Genomic DNA, 19,427 nt, shown 5'->3' on the forward strand with positions numbered 1-19,427 from the left:
TGTTGAATTATAATCCCTAGTGCTGGAGGTGGGGCCTGGTGGGAGGTGTTCAGGTCATAGGGGCAGACCACTCATGGCTTGGTGCTGTCTTCCCCATGATGAGTGAGTTCCTGTGAGATCTGTTATCTAAAAGCGTGTGGCATGTCCAGGCGCGGTGGTTCAGGCCTGTAATCCCAGAACTTTGGGAGGCCAAGGAGGGCGGATCAACTGAGGTCAGGAGTTCGAGACCATCCTGGTCAACATGGTGAAACCCCATCTCTACTAAAAACACAAAAAAATTAGCCAGGCATGGTGGCGGGCACCTGTAGTCCCAGCTACTTGGGAGGCTGAGGCAGGAGAATTACTTTAACCCAGGAGGCGGAGGTTACAGTGAACTGAGATAACACCACTGCACTCCAGTCTGGGCATCTCAAATAAATGAATAGTGTATGGCACCTCTACCCTCACACTCTGTTGCTTCTGATCAGCCCATGTGGGATGCCTGTTCCCACTTTGCTTTCTGCCATGAGTAAAAACTCCCCTGGAAGCCGAGCAGATGCTGGTGCCATGTTTCCTGTATAACCTGCAGAACTGTGAGCTGATTAAACCTCTTTTCTTTATAAATTACCCAGTCTCAGGTATTTCTTTATAGCAACACAAGAACAGCCTAATGCAGGTGTGATAGTGGAGAATGGCATAAGATGAAATAGGAAGGTGGGAAAGTACCAGATCAAGGAGGGCCTTGTATGCTGGGCTAAGGGTTTGACCTTTATTTTAAGGGCAATGGAAAATCATGGAAGGGTTTGAAGCAGGAGAGGGGCATGTTCACACTCGCATTTTAGAAGATCGCTTTCAGCTCCTGAGGAAGAATAGACAGGAGGAAAGCAAAATTGAAAGAATGTAGACCAGTTAGGAAGCAAGAGACCAGGTTAAAGATGATGATGGCTTGGACTCTAGTGGTGGGACTAGGGATGGAGAAAATTGCATAGGTTTAATAAATATTCAAGAGGTAGAATTCCCAGAAATCAGTGATCAATTGGTTGATTAGCTATGGAATTGTAGAGAAAAAAATGATATCCAGATTTATTTTTGATAAAATAAAAAAAAATCCAGAAGTATCACCCGTTTACAGATAGCATGCCAAAATATTTGTCTTCCCAATCTCATTGAGCAGGAAGGCTGCAGTATTCAGGGAAATCTCTTCAGGTAAGAAGGACACAGATTGCATGATGAGGTTGAAGGGAGGAGTCTAATTAGCTAGGGATGCCCATGTGCAGTTCACATGGGCATCTTCTTCCTTATGTATTTGACCCACAGGCAGTCTTACTGAATTCTTGATCTCCTCTGAGGTCTGCAAAGTCTCCTGACCAATGGGGAATCAACCTGTGCCTTTCACCCATCCTTTCTCTACTATAATCTCTTCCCTGTTCTGATGCTTTCTGTGGTGTGGGAGCAACCAATGAATAGCCTGTGAGCCACTTCAGATGCTGCATATAGTTCTGACCAATGTGGGTTCCTCTGAGGCAGCAGTTTTGAAAATTATTACTTTGGACCTATCAGGAAAAAATTGAATTATAAGCAAATCCATCTAGAGTCACTTACCAAGAGTAGTGGCTTTATGCTATTTGGTTTGGTAGTCTAGCTAAGTAGCATTACTAGACAGTTGGCACCCAAGTCACCTATATGAAAGTATAGAGCTTTCATCTCTATTAAAAGTAAAGACACTTCTGGAATGAAGGCAGCGTTATCCTCCACTATATATAAATACTGCTTTGGTATTGTAATTTTTCTTATGATTGATCTGACACACCTCTTTTCTTCTTGATGGTGGTTTTCATTTGGAACATGTATAAGGAATAAAGTCTTCCCAAATCCTACATGAAGTGGAATTCCTCAGTCAAATTCAAGACCTGGCAAAAATTTTCTCAATCCAATACCCTTCTTCATCAGAACTATTCTTTTGTTTGTTTGTTATGAAGAGATGGAGGTCTCACTGTGTTGCCCCAGCAGGTCAGGAACTCCTGCACTCAAGCAATCCTCCCACTGTGGTCTCACAAAGTGCTGGGATTACAGGGGTGAGCAACCAAGCCTGGTTCAACAGGACTATTCCAACAACTACCTAGAAGAGTATAGAGTGAGAAGAGAAAAGGACTGAGAACTGAATTCTGGAATGCCAGTGTTTAGGAGCCAGCACAGAAAAAGACAGTCAAAAAGAAACCTGAGAATTAGCAGAAGGGTAAAAGAAGAATCAGGAAAGAGTAATGTCATGGGAGAAATCCAAGAGAGGAAAGATTTTCAAGGGTGAAGAAGTGGTCAACAACATCAAATGCAGAAAATATTTCCAATAAGGTCAAGGCAAAAAAAAAAAGGTATCCTTTGAATTTGGCAACATGGAGGTTATGGATCCCCATGATTTGATCTGTATTAGCAGAAAATGGAGGCAGAAGCCACAATGCAATGAATTGAGCAAATGGAAAATGAGAAAGTAGAACAAATAAGTGCAGAGCCCCCTTTTGAGAAATTTGGAAGAAAGAATAGACAGTAGTTGCAAAGGGATGTGAGATTCTCCTACATGAATCCTTGAAACAAAAAAAAGATTCAGTTTTTGCAGTGTGGACGTTCCTCAAAAAACTAAAAATAGAGCTACTATATGATCCAGCAATCCCACTGGTGGGTATATATCCAAAGGAACTGAAATCAGTATGTTGAAGGGATATCTGCATGCTCATGTTTATTGTAGCATTATTTACAATATCCAAGACATGGTATCAACTTAAGTGTCCATCAATGGATGAATGGATAAAGAAAATGTGATTATAGACACAATGGAATACTATTCCATCCTTTAAAAGTGGGGATATCCTGTATTTGTGACAACATGGATAAACTTGGAGGACATTATATTAAATGAAATAATCTAGACACAGAAAGACAAATGCTACATGATCTCATTTATATGTGGAATCTAATGAAGTTGAACTCATAGAAGTAGACAGTAGAATAGTGGTTGCCAGGGGCGTGGGGGTGTGGGAGGGGCAGGGGTGGAAGGGAATGGGGAGCTGTTGATTAAAGGGTACAATGTTCCAGGTAGACAGGAGGAATAAGTTTCGAGATCTATTGAACAACAAAAAGGCTAAAGTCAATAGCAATGTATTGTATATTTCAAAATAACAAGAGAATAAATTTCGAATGTCTCACCATAAAATATTGTAGGTAGGTGAGGTGAAGGATATGTTAATTAGCTTAATTAATCATTCCACATTGCATACATATATCAAAACATCACATTGTACCCCATAAATATATATTATGATTTCCAATCAAAAATAGTATTGATAATAAAAAAAGGAAATTGAAAAATAAAATGAAATTTTCTAGTAAAATGAATCTCTCAGGTAAAAGAAAATATTCCGTTTTGTCTTTTTAATAAAAAGATAGTAGAGACTTGAACATTGGGTGTAAACTACTAAAAGATATCAGTAGATATGATGAATCTGAAAAAAAAGAAAAAGATGAGAGATCAGGGGATCCTGGAGGAGATGAGAGAGGGTAGGATCAAGGGCTCACGTAGGAGAATTGGACACCTTACCTTCACAGACTGAAGGGAGAGGGGTGAGCATAGGGGTGCATGTAGGGCAAAAGGTGGGAGTAGCAGAGGTTGAGGTATTTAATACCTAGCGATATCTCTTTTTTTTTTTGAGACAGAGTCTCACCCTTTCACCGAGGTTGGAGTGCAGTGCACAGCCCTGGTTCACTGCAATCTCTGCCTCCCAGGTTCAAACGATTTTCCTGCCTCAGCCTCCTGAGTAGCTGGGATTACAGGTGCCTGCCAGCACGCCTGGCTAATTTTTGTATTTTTAGTAGAGACAGGGTTTCACCGTGTTGATCAGGCTGGTCTCAAACTGCTGACCTTGTGATCCGCCCATCTTGGCCTCCCAAAGTGCTGGGATTACAGGCGTGAGCCACCACACCAGGCTGATATCAATACTTTTAAACTCTTTAGCTGAGGAGGAGAAGGAGGGTTGGAAGGGGAACAAGAAAACCTTCACAAGGTAAGTATTATCCCATCATGAACATCTGTTGTTGCCATTATTATCTGCCCAGTAACCCTTCCCCCTTTTACTGGTAATAGCACATCTGTTGTCTTTGGAGACCCATCCCCTCCCCACTCTTTGTCCATGTGGTTCAGATGGGAATCATTGCAGTCCCACAACCCACTTCAGTGGTACATTCCTAACCCAGGATTGGCCTATCTAAGTTAAAGTGATCAATTCAGAGATAGGCACATGACAAAATTTGAGCCAGTGAAAAATCAGATCCAGGAATTTTCCTGGAACTATTCGGCAAGAGGTGCTGATAGAACATAAGCCTGAGGGACAACTTGTCACAAGGAAGGATGAACTTTCCTAAGAATGAAGCTAACTCAAAGAAAGCAAAGCAAGGGATGGAGACAGGTGCCTAACAGTATCAATTTAACCTGTAGATTTACCTTTTCCATGAAGTCGAAATCTGCCCATAGATTTTTTTTAGCTCTTTAAATCAATAGAGCAATTTTTGCTTACATCACTTTAAGTTGGATTTTTTTTTTTTTTTTTTTTAACAGCGTCTCGCCTTGTCGGCCAGGCTGGAATGCAGTGGCGCAATCTAGGCTCACTGCAACCTCTGCCTTCTAGGTTCAACTGATTCTCCTGCCTCAGTTACCCAAGTAGCTGGGATTACAGATGCCTGCACTACACCCAGCTAATTTTTTGTATTTTTAGTAGAGACAGGGTTTCATCATGTTGGCCAGGTTGGTCTCCAACTCCTGACCTCAAGTAATCCACCCGCCTTGGCCTCCCAAGGTACAGGGATTACAGGCATGAGCCACTGCGCCCGGCCTAAGTTGGGTTTTATTACATGCAACCAAGAGTTATAATGCATGTGAATACACATAGCAGATATTGTCTATTGGTGCTCATTCCCACGGAAGATTTTCTATAATCTTCTCCGCACCGCCAGGGCTGGAAATCTGAAAAACACATTTCTCAGACTCCCTTGTCAGCTTGGCTCCAATTAGGTCTGAAGGGAAGAGAAAGGAAAAAGCCCTTCTGTTTCTGGCAATGCCTCTGGCACCATCAGCAGCAGTGGTTCCTGCCTAGCGAAAGTGGAGGTGGTTGCGTAGCATCAGCAATACAAACCCCAATAGCATCAGTAGCTGGTGCAGATTCATGGGCTCCAGCTTCTGGATCTTTGGATGATAACTTTTCTCCTATTTGCTCCTCTAAATCCAGATTGGTAGTAGCTTCCAGATTTTGGGGTAACTGCTTTCCCTGGTTATGGTCTCCAAACCTTCTTACAACTTTGTAACAAACTCCTTGCATTAAATCTTTCTCTACTTAGATTTTTAGAGCGGTTTCTGTATTCTTATTGAACACTGATTGATACAACATACATTCTTATTTGCATACTCATATATATCACACACACACAAGAAGCTGAGTGGTTAAAGTTCTCAAATCTAAGCAGTAAGTGGCTTGGCTGGGATTGGAGCTCAGACATGTCTGATTCTAAAGTTCTCAAACTTTCTCTGACCTACAGTTGGTTTTTGTTGTTGATTTCTTTTTTTTTTTTTTTTTTAATAGCTAGATGAAATAGAGGTTAAAGGGGGAAAAGAAATAAAAGTATTGTCAAGAAAGTTGTTCAAATAATTATAATTGTTTTTAATAGAGACAGTTTTCCTCTGTCACCCGGGCTGGAATGCAGTGATGCAATCGTAGCTCACTGTGGCCTCAAACTCCTGGGTTCAAGTGATCCTCCTGCCTCAGCCTCCTAAGTAGCTGGGACTACAGGCACATACTACCACACCCTGCGAATTATTTTTACTGTTTGTAGAGACCAGAGTCTTGCTTTGTTTCCCAGGCTGGTCTCAAACTCCTGGCCTCAAGTGATCCTCCCAATTTGGTCTCCCAGAGCATTGGGATTAGGCATAAGCCACTGCACCTGGCCCAGATAATCAATGTTGATGTCTAATTTGGGTAGGAGAAAAATAGCTTTTAGGGAATGGAAGACTGTGAGAGTAACAAAGTCAAAGAGCAGGAATGTGGGAGTGAAGTGAGGGAGGCACAAGGATAAGGGGCTGCACTCACAAGAGAGATATTGGAATTTAACGAATTTCTTCAACAGGTGGAGCAATTGTGAGTGATGAATAGGGTTAAAGTTGTGGCTGTAGTAATTGGGTAGCTGGTGTGGGGACATCAGTCTGCAAAGCCTTCAGCAACTGAGAGAACACAGGAGGCTTGTAGATGATGGCCATTGGAATAGTAGGGAGAATGATATGGCTTGTATCCAAGAAGCTGAAGGAGAAGGAATTTGACAGCACAAAAAGGGGGAAAATGGTGCAGATGTGCTAATACAGCTTCCCATCTACTGGGGCAGCTACAGGGGAAGAAAGAGGGGCCCTGGGGTACAACCTTTTCTCAAGGCTGGAGGTAAAGACATAGAGATGTTTGTACCCATGGAGTATGTAAAGGACATAGGGAAGCTTGTTAGGTATGGAGTATGACTCTGAAAAAGTACCATGGAAAATCAGGGAAGAAGAGGCATGATGATGAGCCGGGAAAAGGGGCCATAGAGCAGTTTGGAAATGAGGTTCTGCTCTCTCTCACCTTCATATCCAATCCATTGGCAAGTCCTATAGATTGTGTCTTCTAAATATTTTTGATCTGCCCACTACTCTTCACCATTGCCATGTGTCCAGGCCCCATGATCTACCAGATTAGCCATAGCACCAACCTCCACAATGGTCTGCCCGTATCTGCTGGGGTCTTTTTTCACCCAGTATCCACTCTGCAGCAATCAGAGATATCTTTCTCAAATGTAACTCTCATCACCTCACCTTCTTCCTTCTTGTCTAAAATCCCTCAGTAGGTCTCTATTGCTCCCAAAATAGACAATATCCACGCTTCCTAGACTGCCATGGAAGGCCTCCTGTGAACTGGCATGTTCCTGCCTCCCTCTTCAGTCTCATCTCACCAGTCCCTCACACATCCCCTGTACTCCAGCCCTGTGGGGCGGGTTGCAGTTTGCACTCCTTGTTGTCCCTTCTCTCCTTTCCTCTGCTCACAATGCTCCCTGGTATGGTAATGCATAGTAGGCAGTGAATATATATTTGCTAAAGGAATTGCATAAATTTTACTCATCTTTAAAAATTAAACTAAGTGTTTATCACATATGAAGCCTTTCTCCTTTCCTAACCCCTTCTTCATCCTAAGTATTGCTGGCTCCACTCTCCTTTGTATATTGAGTCTTCCATCTTAGTGTCTATCTCACTTTATTGCATTTACTCGATGCTTTGTCTGTGTTCCCCTCCTGACTGTGATAGAGTGGCAGATTATTGATGGTAGAATGGCACAATGCTCTGCACATAGGAGATGCTAAATGAGTGAATGAAAGAAGTATAAGTTGGACCTTTTTATGGTCTGAATATTGGCATATCCCCCAAATTCATATGTTGGAACCAAATGTCACTAATGTGATAGCATTAGGAGGGGGAGACTTTGGGAAGTGATTAAGTCACATGGGTTTCAACCTCATGAAAGGGATTAGTGTCCTTATAAAAGAGCCCAAAGGGAGCTGCTTGTCCCTTTTCCACCATGTGAGAATACAGCAAAAAGGTGCCATCTTTGAAGCAGAACAAGCACTCAACAGACACTGAACCTGCTGGAGCCTTGATCTTGGACTTTCCAGCCTCTAGAATTGTGAACAATAAATTCCTATTGCTGATAGATTATCCACTCTAAGGTACTCTGTCATAGCAGCCTAAATTGACTCAAACAAACCATTTCTGGGAGTTCTCTGGAGAGAAGCTAGAGGATTCCCTGCAAGAGAACAGGTGGGAGGAGAGGAGAAAGGGGAGACTTAGTACTCCTGCCTCCATAAACAAAAGGAAGTTAATCTTGGGTATCAGAGTTGCTGGATAACTGTTTAGACACCTCTAGGCTCCCTGGCATGATGCAGCAGTGGCCCCAAGTGCAGTACATGAACTTGATAAGGCCCAGACCTGAAACTCTGGCCTTGTCTCCACCCCTTAGACTAGCAGCCAACCCCATGAGGGTAGCCATCCAAGACACCATTAGGAAAGAAAAGTAAAGCTCAAGATGCTCCTAAGGAGTAGACCCACAACTCAGCTGCTTGGCCCCTAACCTCTGTTCTCAGCTCCAGTCAATTTCCTAGTCAGACCTAATCTGAGACACTGTCCCCCAGCTCCCAGCCCTTCAGGCTGGAGCCACTCTATAGCCTGGCCTCCCAGTACAAAGCCTTGTGTAACAGTCAGAGCTTGTTAGCTTCTACTCTACCCACCAAAGTCCTACAGAGCAAAGGGCTGACAGGTTGGGAGGGGCTGACCCTAGATCACATGAGGCCATGAGCCACAGTCTAGGTCTACGTCCAGAGCCCCTTCCCAAGAGAGTTCAAGGGATGGGTTTGAGTCTATATTCATTGTCACTGGAAGGTGGGTGGCATTCTATCTATTTTATAGGAAAGGAAAATGAGGCTAGGACATGGAAGCTCAGAGTAAGGGCCCTCTGCTGGAATCTCAGGCTAATATTTGAGCCTGAAACAAGCCAGCCTCCAACCTCAGCTGGGTTGTAAAGGCAGTGGAGGAATAGGGTCTTGTCTGAGACATAGCTACCTATAGTCTAGGCCCAATCCCCAGTTAAATCGTTGTCAGCAAATTTGGAACCCAAAGCCTTCACCAGTTTATGACCAGAAAATAACCAAGCACTGCAACCTCCTTGCAGGTGACATTTGCTGGTCTAGATGGTGCAGATACCCAGGAGGCTAATTGGGTAGGCCAGATTCTCTGTGCCAGCAAAGCTCCTGAGGCTCCAGCAAGACTCCCAGGGGCCGTGCTCTGCAAATGTGCTTCATGGTGCCAGGTCCCTAAATCATTATTTCTCCTCTCTCTCCAGCTTGCCTCTGACACACAGCTGGTGTATTTCTGTTTCCCCGCTTCAACTTCATTCCACTTGTCATCCCTAACTCATGGCAACCCAAGCCATGAGTGGTGTTACTTGAATCACCTAGAACTACAATTTGAGGTCCCCCAGATTGGAGCTCCTCCCCTACAACTATGAGCCAATCCTCTTTGCACATGCTTAGTTGCCCCAGGCCCTGTTGTTTCTGATGCCTTGCAGCTGGGTTGTGGTCATCTATTAGCAAGCTGAGTCAGAGTCCTAGCTCCACCTCTTACTTGCTGTATAAACTCAGCTGTTCCTCCTCCTACTCTGGTTCTCTTTCCTCCCACTATGTGTAGATAGTCTGCAAAAAGCCAGTTTATGATCCGGACCTAAGAATCATCTGTGCAGAGATGAGGTTTGCCCTTTAGTCCTCCCCTTCCTTGTTTCTCACAACCTTGTTTGAGCTCAAGAGCCTCAAAGGAGAAGTTGCTAACTTTTCAACTCAAAGAAAGACGTAAGATTGTTTCACAACCAAGGTCCCTTGATTCAAGCGAAGAAGCAATCTGTCTTTATTATGAGGAACTGGGGAGGTGAGGCCAGGCCAGATTCATGTCAGAAGGCCCCTCAGTGAGTGCAGCCCAGGAGACTGGTCACTTTCTGGGGCTGCGGAGGGGACTTGGCTGCATTCAGTTTCTCCACATCACTGTAACAGTACAAATTGGGACCATGGATGAGGTACAAGCCGGGACCATTGGCAGAACATGAGTTAGGGCCAAGGGACTTTTCCACACACAAGGCTCCGTCCACCTTCTCATGGGGCCAAGGAAGCTCTGTCCACGTGGCTTGAGCTCCTGACTTCAGGTCCAGCCACCACAGCCGCCGTCCTGGGGAGAAGGCACCAAACATAGCATGGCTTCCATGTCATGGGGATCCTGACCTAGGCCTTCTCATGCCCTGGTGGGGATCTATGCCACAGACAGGTAGCAGAACAAGCTGCCCCCTAAGCACCCAGAAGCCCCTCACCTGCCATGATATGGAGCCGAGAAGACCCAGGGCAGACAAAGGCGGCATCCACAGAGTCCAGGATAATCCCATGAGGACTCCCGACTTCCTTCTCCAGCCGCTTTGGATAACCGCTTACTAGGGTATAGCCTCCCTTTGTCAGGAAGACATATACCTGAGTGCCCTGGAGGACAAAGGACAGTAATCGATACAGAGTTGGATATGCTTGTCCCAGTCTCCACCTCAAGCCTCTCCCCCAATACACACCTGGACCAGATAGAGTTTTTCTTCCCAGGAAAAGGCAGCATCCACTGTTGAAGGACCCTGGGGCCACTGATGAGCAATGGGCCAGCTATGCCAGCCATCCCGGCTGGTGTCCAGACGCCAGTAGTGGGTCCCTGTAGAATACCATAGGTTGCTCTAGGGCAGCTGGCAGAAGCCCAGGCAGAGAAGAGGCTAGTGATGATTGCAGAAATGAGTCATGAGAGGGAGAGAATGCATCCAGAGACCAAGATGGAAGAGGCCAGGTAAGAAGGAGAAATAGAGCAAGACTTGGTCAGTAATGTTGGGCACTGTGGCCTGGTTGGAACTGGAATCAGCAGGTACCTGAAAGAAAGGCAAGTGTGAAGAACAGTGGCTAAGTTTCCAGGTAAGGCCAACATCATGGGGTTGGCGGGCACTCCCTAAGGATCTCAGGTGTCCATGTGCAGAGATGCGGTTATAGATAATGAGATACAGTATCCAAAAGTTAAAAAGGAAGCACTGCTTCTGCTGAATGTTCTCACTCTGGCTGTGTTCTCCAGTCCCTCCCTGTGAGGTGGTGGGAGAGTGAGGGAGTAGCTGGGCTAGCACCCCATTTTTCTACTCCTCTTTCACAACAACGTATTAAGGAATTATCTAGGCTCCCATTTATCTTTTTTCCTCAATCCTCTTCTATTACACTTCCGTTTCCCTCAACCATTGAAATTGTTCTTGTCCAGGTTGCTAGTATTCTCCAGTTTGCCAGATCTCATGGTCAATTCTCTGTTTTCATCTGACCCCACCTCTCAGGAGCACTTGACTGCTCACTACTTCCTTCTCCTGTAAATGTCTTTTTCTGGAACTTGGCTTCTATGACACCAGGCTCTCCCAGTATCCCTCTTATCTTTTTTGACTACTCTTTTCTTCAACCTGATATCTAAATATTGCAATCCCCTAGTTTGGGCCTCTTCTCTTCTCTCTCTACCCTCACTTCCTTGGCAATCTCACCTAGTCCAGGGGCTTTAAATGCCATCTATGTGCTGATGACTTCCAATCTGTTCTTACCAGCTCTGACTGACCTCCCCTTTGAGCTTTAGGTTCCAAATCAGTGCCAATAGGCACCCAAAACCTAATATGTCCAAACTGATTTCTGCTCCCAACACACACACTCCCTAGTCCTCCCCAATTTTAGAAAACAAAGCCACCAACCTCTCAGTTGCCGAGTCTGCAAAAGCTGAGTCATTCTTGAAACGTCTTTTCCCTTCCCTACTCTGACTGATATCATTTATTTATTTATTTATTTAGAGACAGAGTTTCGCTCTTGTCCCCAGGCTAGAGTGCAATGGCGCAATCTTGACTCACTGCAACCTCCACCTCCCAAGTTCAAGCGATTCTCCTGCCTCAGCCTCCCAAGTAGGCTGAGATTACAGGCATGTGCCACCATTCCCAGCTAATTTTGTATTTTTAGTAGAGATGAGGTTTCACCATGTTGTTCAGGCTGGTCTCGAACTCCTGACCTCAGGTGATCCACTCGCCTTGGCCTCCCAAAGTGCTAGGATTACAGGCGTGAGCCACTGCACCTGGCCTATCCTATCTATTAGTTAATGCTGTCAGCTCTACCTCCAAAATATATCATGCTGACTCCTCACTACCTCTGTTGCTATCATCCTAGTCTAAGCTGTCATCACCTCTAATTTGGACAACTGCAGGAATTGCTAGCTGGATTCCTTGCTTACATGATTGTACCTTTATCGCTTATATTCGGCAAAAAGTTAGAGTGATCTATTATAAAAAATGAGTTAGAATATGCCACAGCCCTGTTCAAGACCTTCTGATGATGCCCTTTTATGGTTGAAAACCCTTACCAGGTCTAGGTAACCTGGCCACTGCCTTCCCTGCTCTTTCAAGTCACCCACCTGTTCTTTCTCTGTGTTCCAGCTTCACCAGGCTTCCGTCTTGCTTCCTTGAAGTATGTGCTGCTCACCCTCCCTAAAATGCTTTTCCTCCAGCACATTGTGTGGCTAATTCCTTCTCATCACTGAAGTCTCAGCTCAAAAATTATTTCTTCAGAAGAGGGCCCTCATTCTCCTCACCTCTATGCCACTATCCTGTCTTATTTTCTTTACAATCCTTAATATTACCTAAAAGTATTCTCTTTCTTCCTTTCTCTTTGTTATTGTCCTCTCACTTTAGCAGACCCTATCAGGGCAGGCATCTCATCTGCCATGTTGACTACTGTATCTCAGTGCCTAGGACAATGCCCACTACTTACCAGATACTCAACAATATTTGTTGAGTAAACACCTAGCGTTCTTGCTGCAACCACAAGTTCTCTTATTAGCTGTGTACTGAGTATATAGTGTTGACTGACATATCCACCTCCCCTGGGAGGTTTCCCACTGAAATTACCCTGCTCAGGAACTGTATTTATTTTATTTTATTTTATTTTATTTTATTTTGAGACAGGGTCTCAATCTGTCACCCGGGCTGGATTGCAGAGGCGCAGTCATGGTTCACTGCAATCTCTGCCTCCCACACTCAAGCAATCCTCCTACCTCAGCCTGCTGAATAGCTGGGACTACCATACATGCCACCACACCTGGCTAATTTTTTGTATTTTTAGTAGAGATGAGATTTCACCATGTTGCCCAGGCTGGTCTAGAACTCCTGGACTCAAGTGATCTGCCTGCCTCGGTCTCCCACAGTGCTGGAATTATAGGCGTGAGCCACCACACCTGGCCCAGGGGCCCTATTTTGAGAACCAGAGCTATGCTGCTTTGTGCAGTGAAGTAAGTGATGAGTCCCCAATCCATTAATGTAGCCAATACATAGGCTGGCAATCAACCACTTTAATGTGGTGTGGTCTGAAAATATGGACTGGGCCATTCAGATTCCCTTTCTGGAAATCTTACTAGGAAAAAAGACAACTGAGGGAGGTATCAGTTGGATCTGAGACTGAAAGATCATGAAGTAGTGAGAAGGTGGAAAGAACATGATGGTCCATGTGCAAGCCAAAGTTGTGAAGAAGCAAAGAGAATACATAAATACCTATGAGGGGCCAGGCACGGTTACTTATGCCTGTAATCTTAGCACTGTGGAAGGCCGAGGCAGGCGGATCACCTGAGGTCAGGAGTTCGAGACCAGCCTGACCAACACAGTGAAACCCCATCTCTACTAAAAATGCAAAAATTAGCTGGGATGGAGGTACGCGCCTGTAGTCCCAGCTATTTGGGAGGCTGAGGCAGTAGAATCGCTTGAATCCAGGAGGCAGAGGTTGCAGTGAACCAAGATTGTGCCATTGCACTCCAGTCTGGGCGACAGAGTGAGACTCCATCTCAAACAACAGCAACAACTACAACTACAACAACAACAACAACAACAACAAAACTATGAGGCAGAGAAAGAAAAAAGATTTACCATGCTGTAGCTGGGTCATGTTCGTGTTTTTACCAAGATAGTGCATTCTCACCTCAGGTAGGAATATATATATATATATATGGATTTTTTTGTTTTGTTTTTGTTTTGTTTTGTTTTTTGAGACAGGGTCTCACTCTGTCACACAGCCTGGAGTGCAGTAGCACGATCATGGCTCACTGAAGCCTCGAAGTGGATGGGACTATAGGAACGCACTACCACACCCAACTAATTTTTATATTTTTTGTAGAGATGAGGTTTTGCCATGTTGCCCAGGCTGGTCTCGAACTCCTAAGCTCAAGTCGCTCAAGCGATCCACTCACCTCAGCCTCCCAAAGTGCTAGGATTACAGGCGTAAGCCACCATGCCCGGCCTGGGTATATTTAATATAAGGTGTTCTCTCTATGCTGTGTGTTCTCTCAACAGCAATGGAACATACATGACATTTTTCATTTAGGAGTTCGATAGCATTCTCATTATGGCCACATGGCCTTGAAGTTCTGTGATCTCTAAATGGCTTGGTGTCTCTCTCTATTTCTGTGTGTTTCCTGTGGCCCTGCTTTCACAAGCTCTCACTCACTCTCTCTCTTTCTGAATTTCACGTTGTCGGTGTGTCCTCCCGATGGGTTCTCACCATGGCTGCATGTTCTCTTGATACTTATATGTTCTTACTATGGCATATGTTCTCAGTTTAATGTTGTATTTTCACTACAGGTGTGTGTTTCACCTTAGCTGTATGTTCTTATTATAGTGTGCAATCCTGCTGTGGAGATTTATTTGCTCTCCATGTGGTTATGTATTTTTCAACAGAACTTGATAGTCGTAACTGATCAAATTTGTCCAAGGGTCAGAGGCCAGAAAATTTTTGTGTGAAAAAATATTTTCACTATTTTATATTTTTACCACTGTCCTAATTATACATACATCTTAGGTTGGATATTAATGTGCTTGCTCACTCCTCTTGGGGATATTCTCAACTGTGCAGCATCACTATTTACAGCCTGACTGAACTCAGAACAACCCCTAGGTATTATTAGATGGTTTTTACCATCTAATACCATTGATGCCACAAGTCAAGGGAGGGGTATCTCCATTGGCTACTCAGAGGAGAAACCTCCACAGGCTAGTGAAGCCAGCTTCTAAAGGTCTAAAGTACCCAACACTTATCAGCTGGTTCTCAGCAAGGAGAACATCTCATCCCCAGGCAGTGAGATGCCCAGGGGTCTGGACATAGGAACCAGGAACCTGGAACAAGATGCAGTTCTGAAGATAAACAGGGGGAGTCAGAGGACTCAGAAAGATATGCAAGAACAAAGGGAGGCAAGGAGGTACAGAGACACATAGAAGTCCAGGGAGCAAGGGAGAGCCAGAAGGCTTAGCAGGGCATTGAGCAAGGAGAACACAAGGAGTCACAGGGGCCCAGAGAGGTCCACAGACGGCACAGCCATAGGAGGAGATGGTAGACAGGTGGATGAAGTTAGGGGCTTGGGCAATGACAGAAATGATTGAGAAATATGCCTCAGAGATAAGGGATACAGAAGGGCATGCAGAAGGATGGGGACAGAGGGGACAAAATAAGTGACACAGTGATGACAATGGAGAAATGTGTCAAGGATGGGAGATACAAGTAAAAGAGATGTGAGAGCACACTGGGAGAGTTGGGGGCATCTCTCACCACTGAAGGCATAGGTGGCACCATGGTTGTCAGACATCAGTGCAGACAAGACTAGATGTGGGCTACAGCGCATATATTCAGGGCTATGGTGGGTACCATTCCCATGGCCAGTCCCATTCCTGTGTCCATGGCCTGGAGAGAGAAATGGGTGAGGAGAACACAGAAGGAGGCCAGAGGTCAGAGTGAGGTCTAAGGTGGAAGAGATGGCTGGGGTTAGTGGGGTGTGGGTTTCCCCATATGAGGGCAATGGGAAAATCCAGAATGGAAATGGGGCTGCATTAAGGGTCAAGGTGTTGCAACATGGAGTTAAGGTGAGAGCTAGGACACATGAGATCCACAAGCTCAGGGAAGGTGGATGAATTCTGACAGGTCTCAAGTGCTAGGACTTTCTCACCTCTGCCAGGGCAGGGCATGAAGTAGTCTCGGACATCCAGCGGGTACCTGGGAGGCACCTCTCCCGTGACAGGGTTGAAGCGCAGGAATTGGTTACCCTGGAAGCAGTAGTAGCGGCCCAGCCATCTCAGGGCAGAGGAGCAGTTCCCAACAGCTGACCAGTAACGCTTCTTCATAGTTCCCGTAGCCAAGTCCCAGAACCACTTGTGGTCACCTTTGTCCAATCAATCAACAGGCATTCGGTAAGACCGGGTTATACCCTCCTTTGTGCTTTCTCTGGGTCCCAGGATGGGCCAGATAATGGTACTGACCACATGGACCTTACAACCATCAGAGAGACAGCTAAAGGAGGGTGATCATACACCAAAATTCAGCAGCAAAGCGCACAGGATCAGTTCAGCAAAGGCAGTGGGGAGACTCAGGGAAAAGTTCCCAGGGAAGATGATACTTCAACTGAAATCTGAAATAGGAGTTAAAAGGCATACAACAAGGAGAGATGGAACCCCAGAGAGAGGAAAGATTCCAAAGCAGGAAGGAAACTGAGTGTACAGAAAATAGCGTAGGGTTTCTGGAGCTTAGTGTTAAGATAAAGGTATGATAAAAGTCAAAGCTGAAGGGCCAGTAGGGATTTGGCCATGGAGAGCCTTGTATGTAAGACTAAGGAGGGTAGATTTGTCTTAAGGGTCATGGGGAACCACGAGGGACTATTCACACAGAATTACACCCAGTTACCTTCACCAGAATGACTTCCTCTCCTTCCCTCACTTGACCTCTAGACCATAGGTGGCGTCTCTATTTCCCTTCCTTAAAAAGCCACATAGTGGCTCCACTACCACCATCACTACCACCATCACCATCACTACTGGCATCGCTACCAACCCACCACTACTCCAGGTTCTTGGATTCCAGCCTGGACTAACCTTGGAAGAAGAGGATGCCTTCAGCTTGACATTCTCCACGGTGACATTCCACAGCTGCATCCAGTGGGGATGGGATTCCAGGAAATTTATCTTGGAGCAACTTTGGGTATCCTTTCTCCTTCTTTTCAGGAGGGTATACCCAGACTTTGTCCCCCTGCATTCAAAAGTACTTTTTGACTGTATATCCCCAGACACTGCCACTCTGCATGTACATACATTTTTTATGTATTGTGCTTATACAATATCCTCCTGTGGCCCCACACATTCTCAGTCCATCTGTGGACAGCAATGTTCTGTCCTTTTGCACAATACACACCCTCAGTTTGTGCAAATCCAGTCACTATTACTATAACACACACACCTCTAGCTCTGTACCCAGATACTCCTGTGGCACATTTATCTGCAACACCATCAGTGTTGACAAACATATCCACAAATGTTCATCCCGCAATCATCTATACATTAGTACATTCATTTCTTCATTCATTCATTCATTCATTCAAGAAACAGTCACTGAATAACTACTATATGCCAGGCATTGTGAGAGGCACTGAGGATGACAAGACTCTGTCTTTCACTTCGGGAAGTTCACTGTACAAAAGCAGAAAGGACTTCTACAATCCTAGCCATGCAACGACCAAGGTGTAGTGTAAAGAGCGCACTGAGAATATAAAGGGAGTGCCTAAGTCTGCCTAGAGAACTTGTGGAAGGTTTCACACCACAGAGGAAGCATTGGGCCCAAGAGCTGAAAAATCAGCAGGAATTTTCCAGGTTGACAAGTGAGGAAAGGGTGTTACCAGCAGAGGGAGCAGCATGCAGAGCCCAAACATGAGGAAGCAATGTGCTCCAACTTCATGTAGATTTGTATGGCTGGCACACAGTGAATGTGGCCGGGGAAGAGATAAACCTGAGAAGATAACCAAGGCCCAGATCATGAGACCCTGTGTGCACTTGGTTTGTAGTAATCAGGCACATTTTGGGGTCATTTACTGAAACAGAAAACACAGGAGGAAAGGTTGGTTTGTAAAGAAGATGCAAAGCTTCGTTTGGGGGATGCTGAATTTTAGGTGCCTGTGGAACATATAATTGGAAAGAGATGTCTGGAGTTCAGAAGGTAGATCTAGATCCAGTGTCCATAGCATAGATATTCCTCAGAGCCATGGTGATGATTGAGATCACTGAGGGAAGGTATATGGAAAGGCTAGGATGGATCCCCAAGGAACATTAGGGAACTGGCTGAGAAAGAATGAGACATTTGAAAAGAGAGAGAAAAGAGGCAGAAGGGAAAACAAAGCCAACAGTCAGGACTTCCCCAACCACATAGCACCTTTGGCAAGGTAGGAGAAGGCACCCCTTCCTCTGAGCAGACACAGCCTGAGTCACATGGGACTTCGCGAGTACAGCAGACTGGATTTCATGCTCCATATGCTCTTCTGGCCAGGTGCCATTGTGTTGGGAACAATTTGCCCTGCCCTTTGAAGAGGACTTGATACAGGGTCATGGAAGGCAAGGGAAGAAATTGCCAGGGAAAAAAGGATGGCCAGCAGTGTGAAGTACAGCAGAGTGGTGTAGAACTAAGACTAGGACTGAAGAATAGCCACTGGATGGTGTAACTGCCAAGCCCACATGCATGCACACTCCCTTAGCCTGAGCTTTTACAGGAAAGGAGGGCACATGGGAAAGAAATCTGCTACCTATTGCTATGGGCTCCATGCCAAGGCCATTTGGGGGAAGGGTCCCCAGTGTCGATTCTAGCCCTCTCCAGCCTGGCCCTGATTTTGGCCCAGCAGTACCTTGATCAGAAAGACACTCTTGTGACCATGACGGAATGCAGCATCCACAGGGCTGGTGAAATTCTTCCATGTCTCTGAGATTAACTCGCGGGCCCATTTGTGACTCTTCCACACAAACTCCCCTGAAAAAACCCACACTCACTGAAGGGCCCAGTGAGAAAACTTTGACCTACTGAGATAGCTTGAGAGAAGCTGTCAGTGATACCCTCAGATAATTCCTAAGACCTCCCACAGACAGGGACACCCTTCATGAAGGAGAATAAGTCTAAGATCCTAAATACCCCAACCTCAGTCCCTCCTACCTTTAAAAAACAGCATGGTTCCATTGTCATCCAGGGTGGTAGCATCAAAGCTCCAGCCATCTGAGCAGCGTTCTGGGGCGGAGGTAGGGAGATGGCAAAGTAAAAAACAAACAAACAAACAGAAGGTGATAAAATGCAGAGACACAACCAAACAGATAGATAGACTTTGGGAGTCAGGGCCTCACCAGTCACGTCTGGGTCTGGCTTGGTCTCACCTTCAGCAACATTCCCATGGGCACTAGTCCTAGGGAGAACAAGATAGATATATGGGTCCATTGGGATTGATTCCTTTCCCATAGCTCCTGACCCTAAATTTGACTGAGGCCTAAAAACTGGCCCTACCTTACCCCAGCCCAGAACTCAATCCTTCACTTCTAGTCCCAGCTTTACTCACGGAGGAAGAGGGTTGGCAATGGCCAGAGACCAGCACAGGCTCCACAACCCCAGTGCAACGGGTGCTCCCAGTGCCCTAGCCATGCTGAGCTGCAGAGGCCACAGGACAGCTCTGGGTGACCAGTTGAATTCTCTATATAGAGTTGGCAGCAGCACCACCCCCACCTCCAACTCCACTGGGAATGAGCTGTCTCCCAGGACTAAGCCAATATTGGCTGATTACATCACTGCAAATAAGGTCAGGGTCTGGACAGAAATCTGAATCCAATACTCCCTTTTCCCGGCAGCTACCCCCCAACCCCCTTCAGCAACTTTCAAGCAGTGACTGGGTTACACTGCTGATGTCCAGCTGTGACTCTCACACTGGCAATGGGTCCAGG

At 45.5% G+C, this 19,427-nt stretch overlaps 1 protein-coding gene across 2 annotated transcripts; it reads right to left on the reverse strand.

The window, feature by feature from the left end:
• Positions 1-9,460: 9,460 nt before the first annotated feature.
• On the reverse strand, positions 9,461-19,227 carry HPX (hemopexin). 2 transcript variants are annotated; one of them, XM_003910295.2, is made up of 10 exons: positions 19,049-19,227; positions 18,840-18,898; positions 18,655-18,726; positions 18,353-18,474; positions 16,560-16,713; positions 15,641-15,853; positions 15,247-15,378; positions 10,185-10,315; positions 9,939-10,101; positions 9,461-9,799 (listed from the first exon to the last, which is right to left on the reverse strand). In XM_003910295.2, exons 1-10 carry the CDS (start codon positions 19,129-19,131, stop codon positions 9,540-9,542), a joined length of 1,389 nt encoding a protein of 462 aa, XP_003910344.1. In that variant the 5' UTR covers positions 19,132-19,227; the 3' UTR covers positions 9,461-9,539. The 2 variants fall into 2 exon arrangements, with proteins under 2 accessions (XP_003910344.1, XP_009184989.1); XM_009186725.3 differs by having other exon boundaries at positions 18,870-18,898; positions 19,049-19,213.
• Between the last annotated feature and the right edge of the window lie 200 nt (positions 19,228-19,427).

This window comes from Papio anubis, chromosome 12, assembly GCF_008728515.1.
Source record: "Papio anubis isolate 15944 chromosome 12, Panubis1.0, whole genome shotgun sequence".
In the NCBI taxonomy this organism is placed as follows: domain Eukaryota; kingdom Metazoa; phylum Chordata; class Mammalia; order Primates; family Cercopithecidae; genus Papio; species Papio anubis.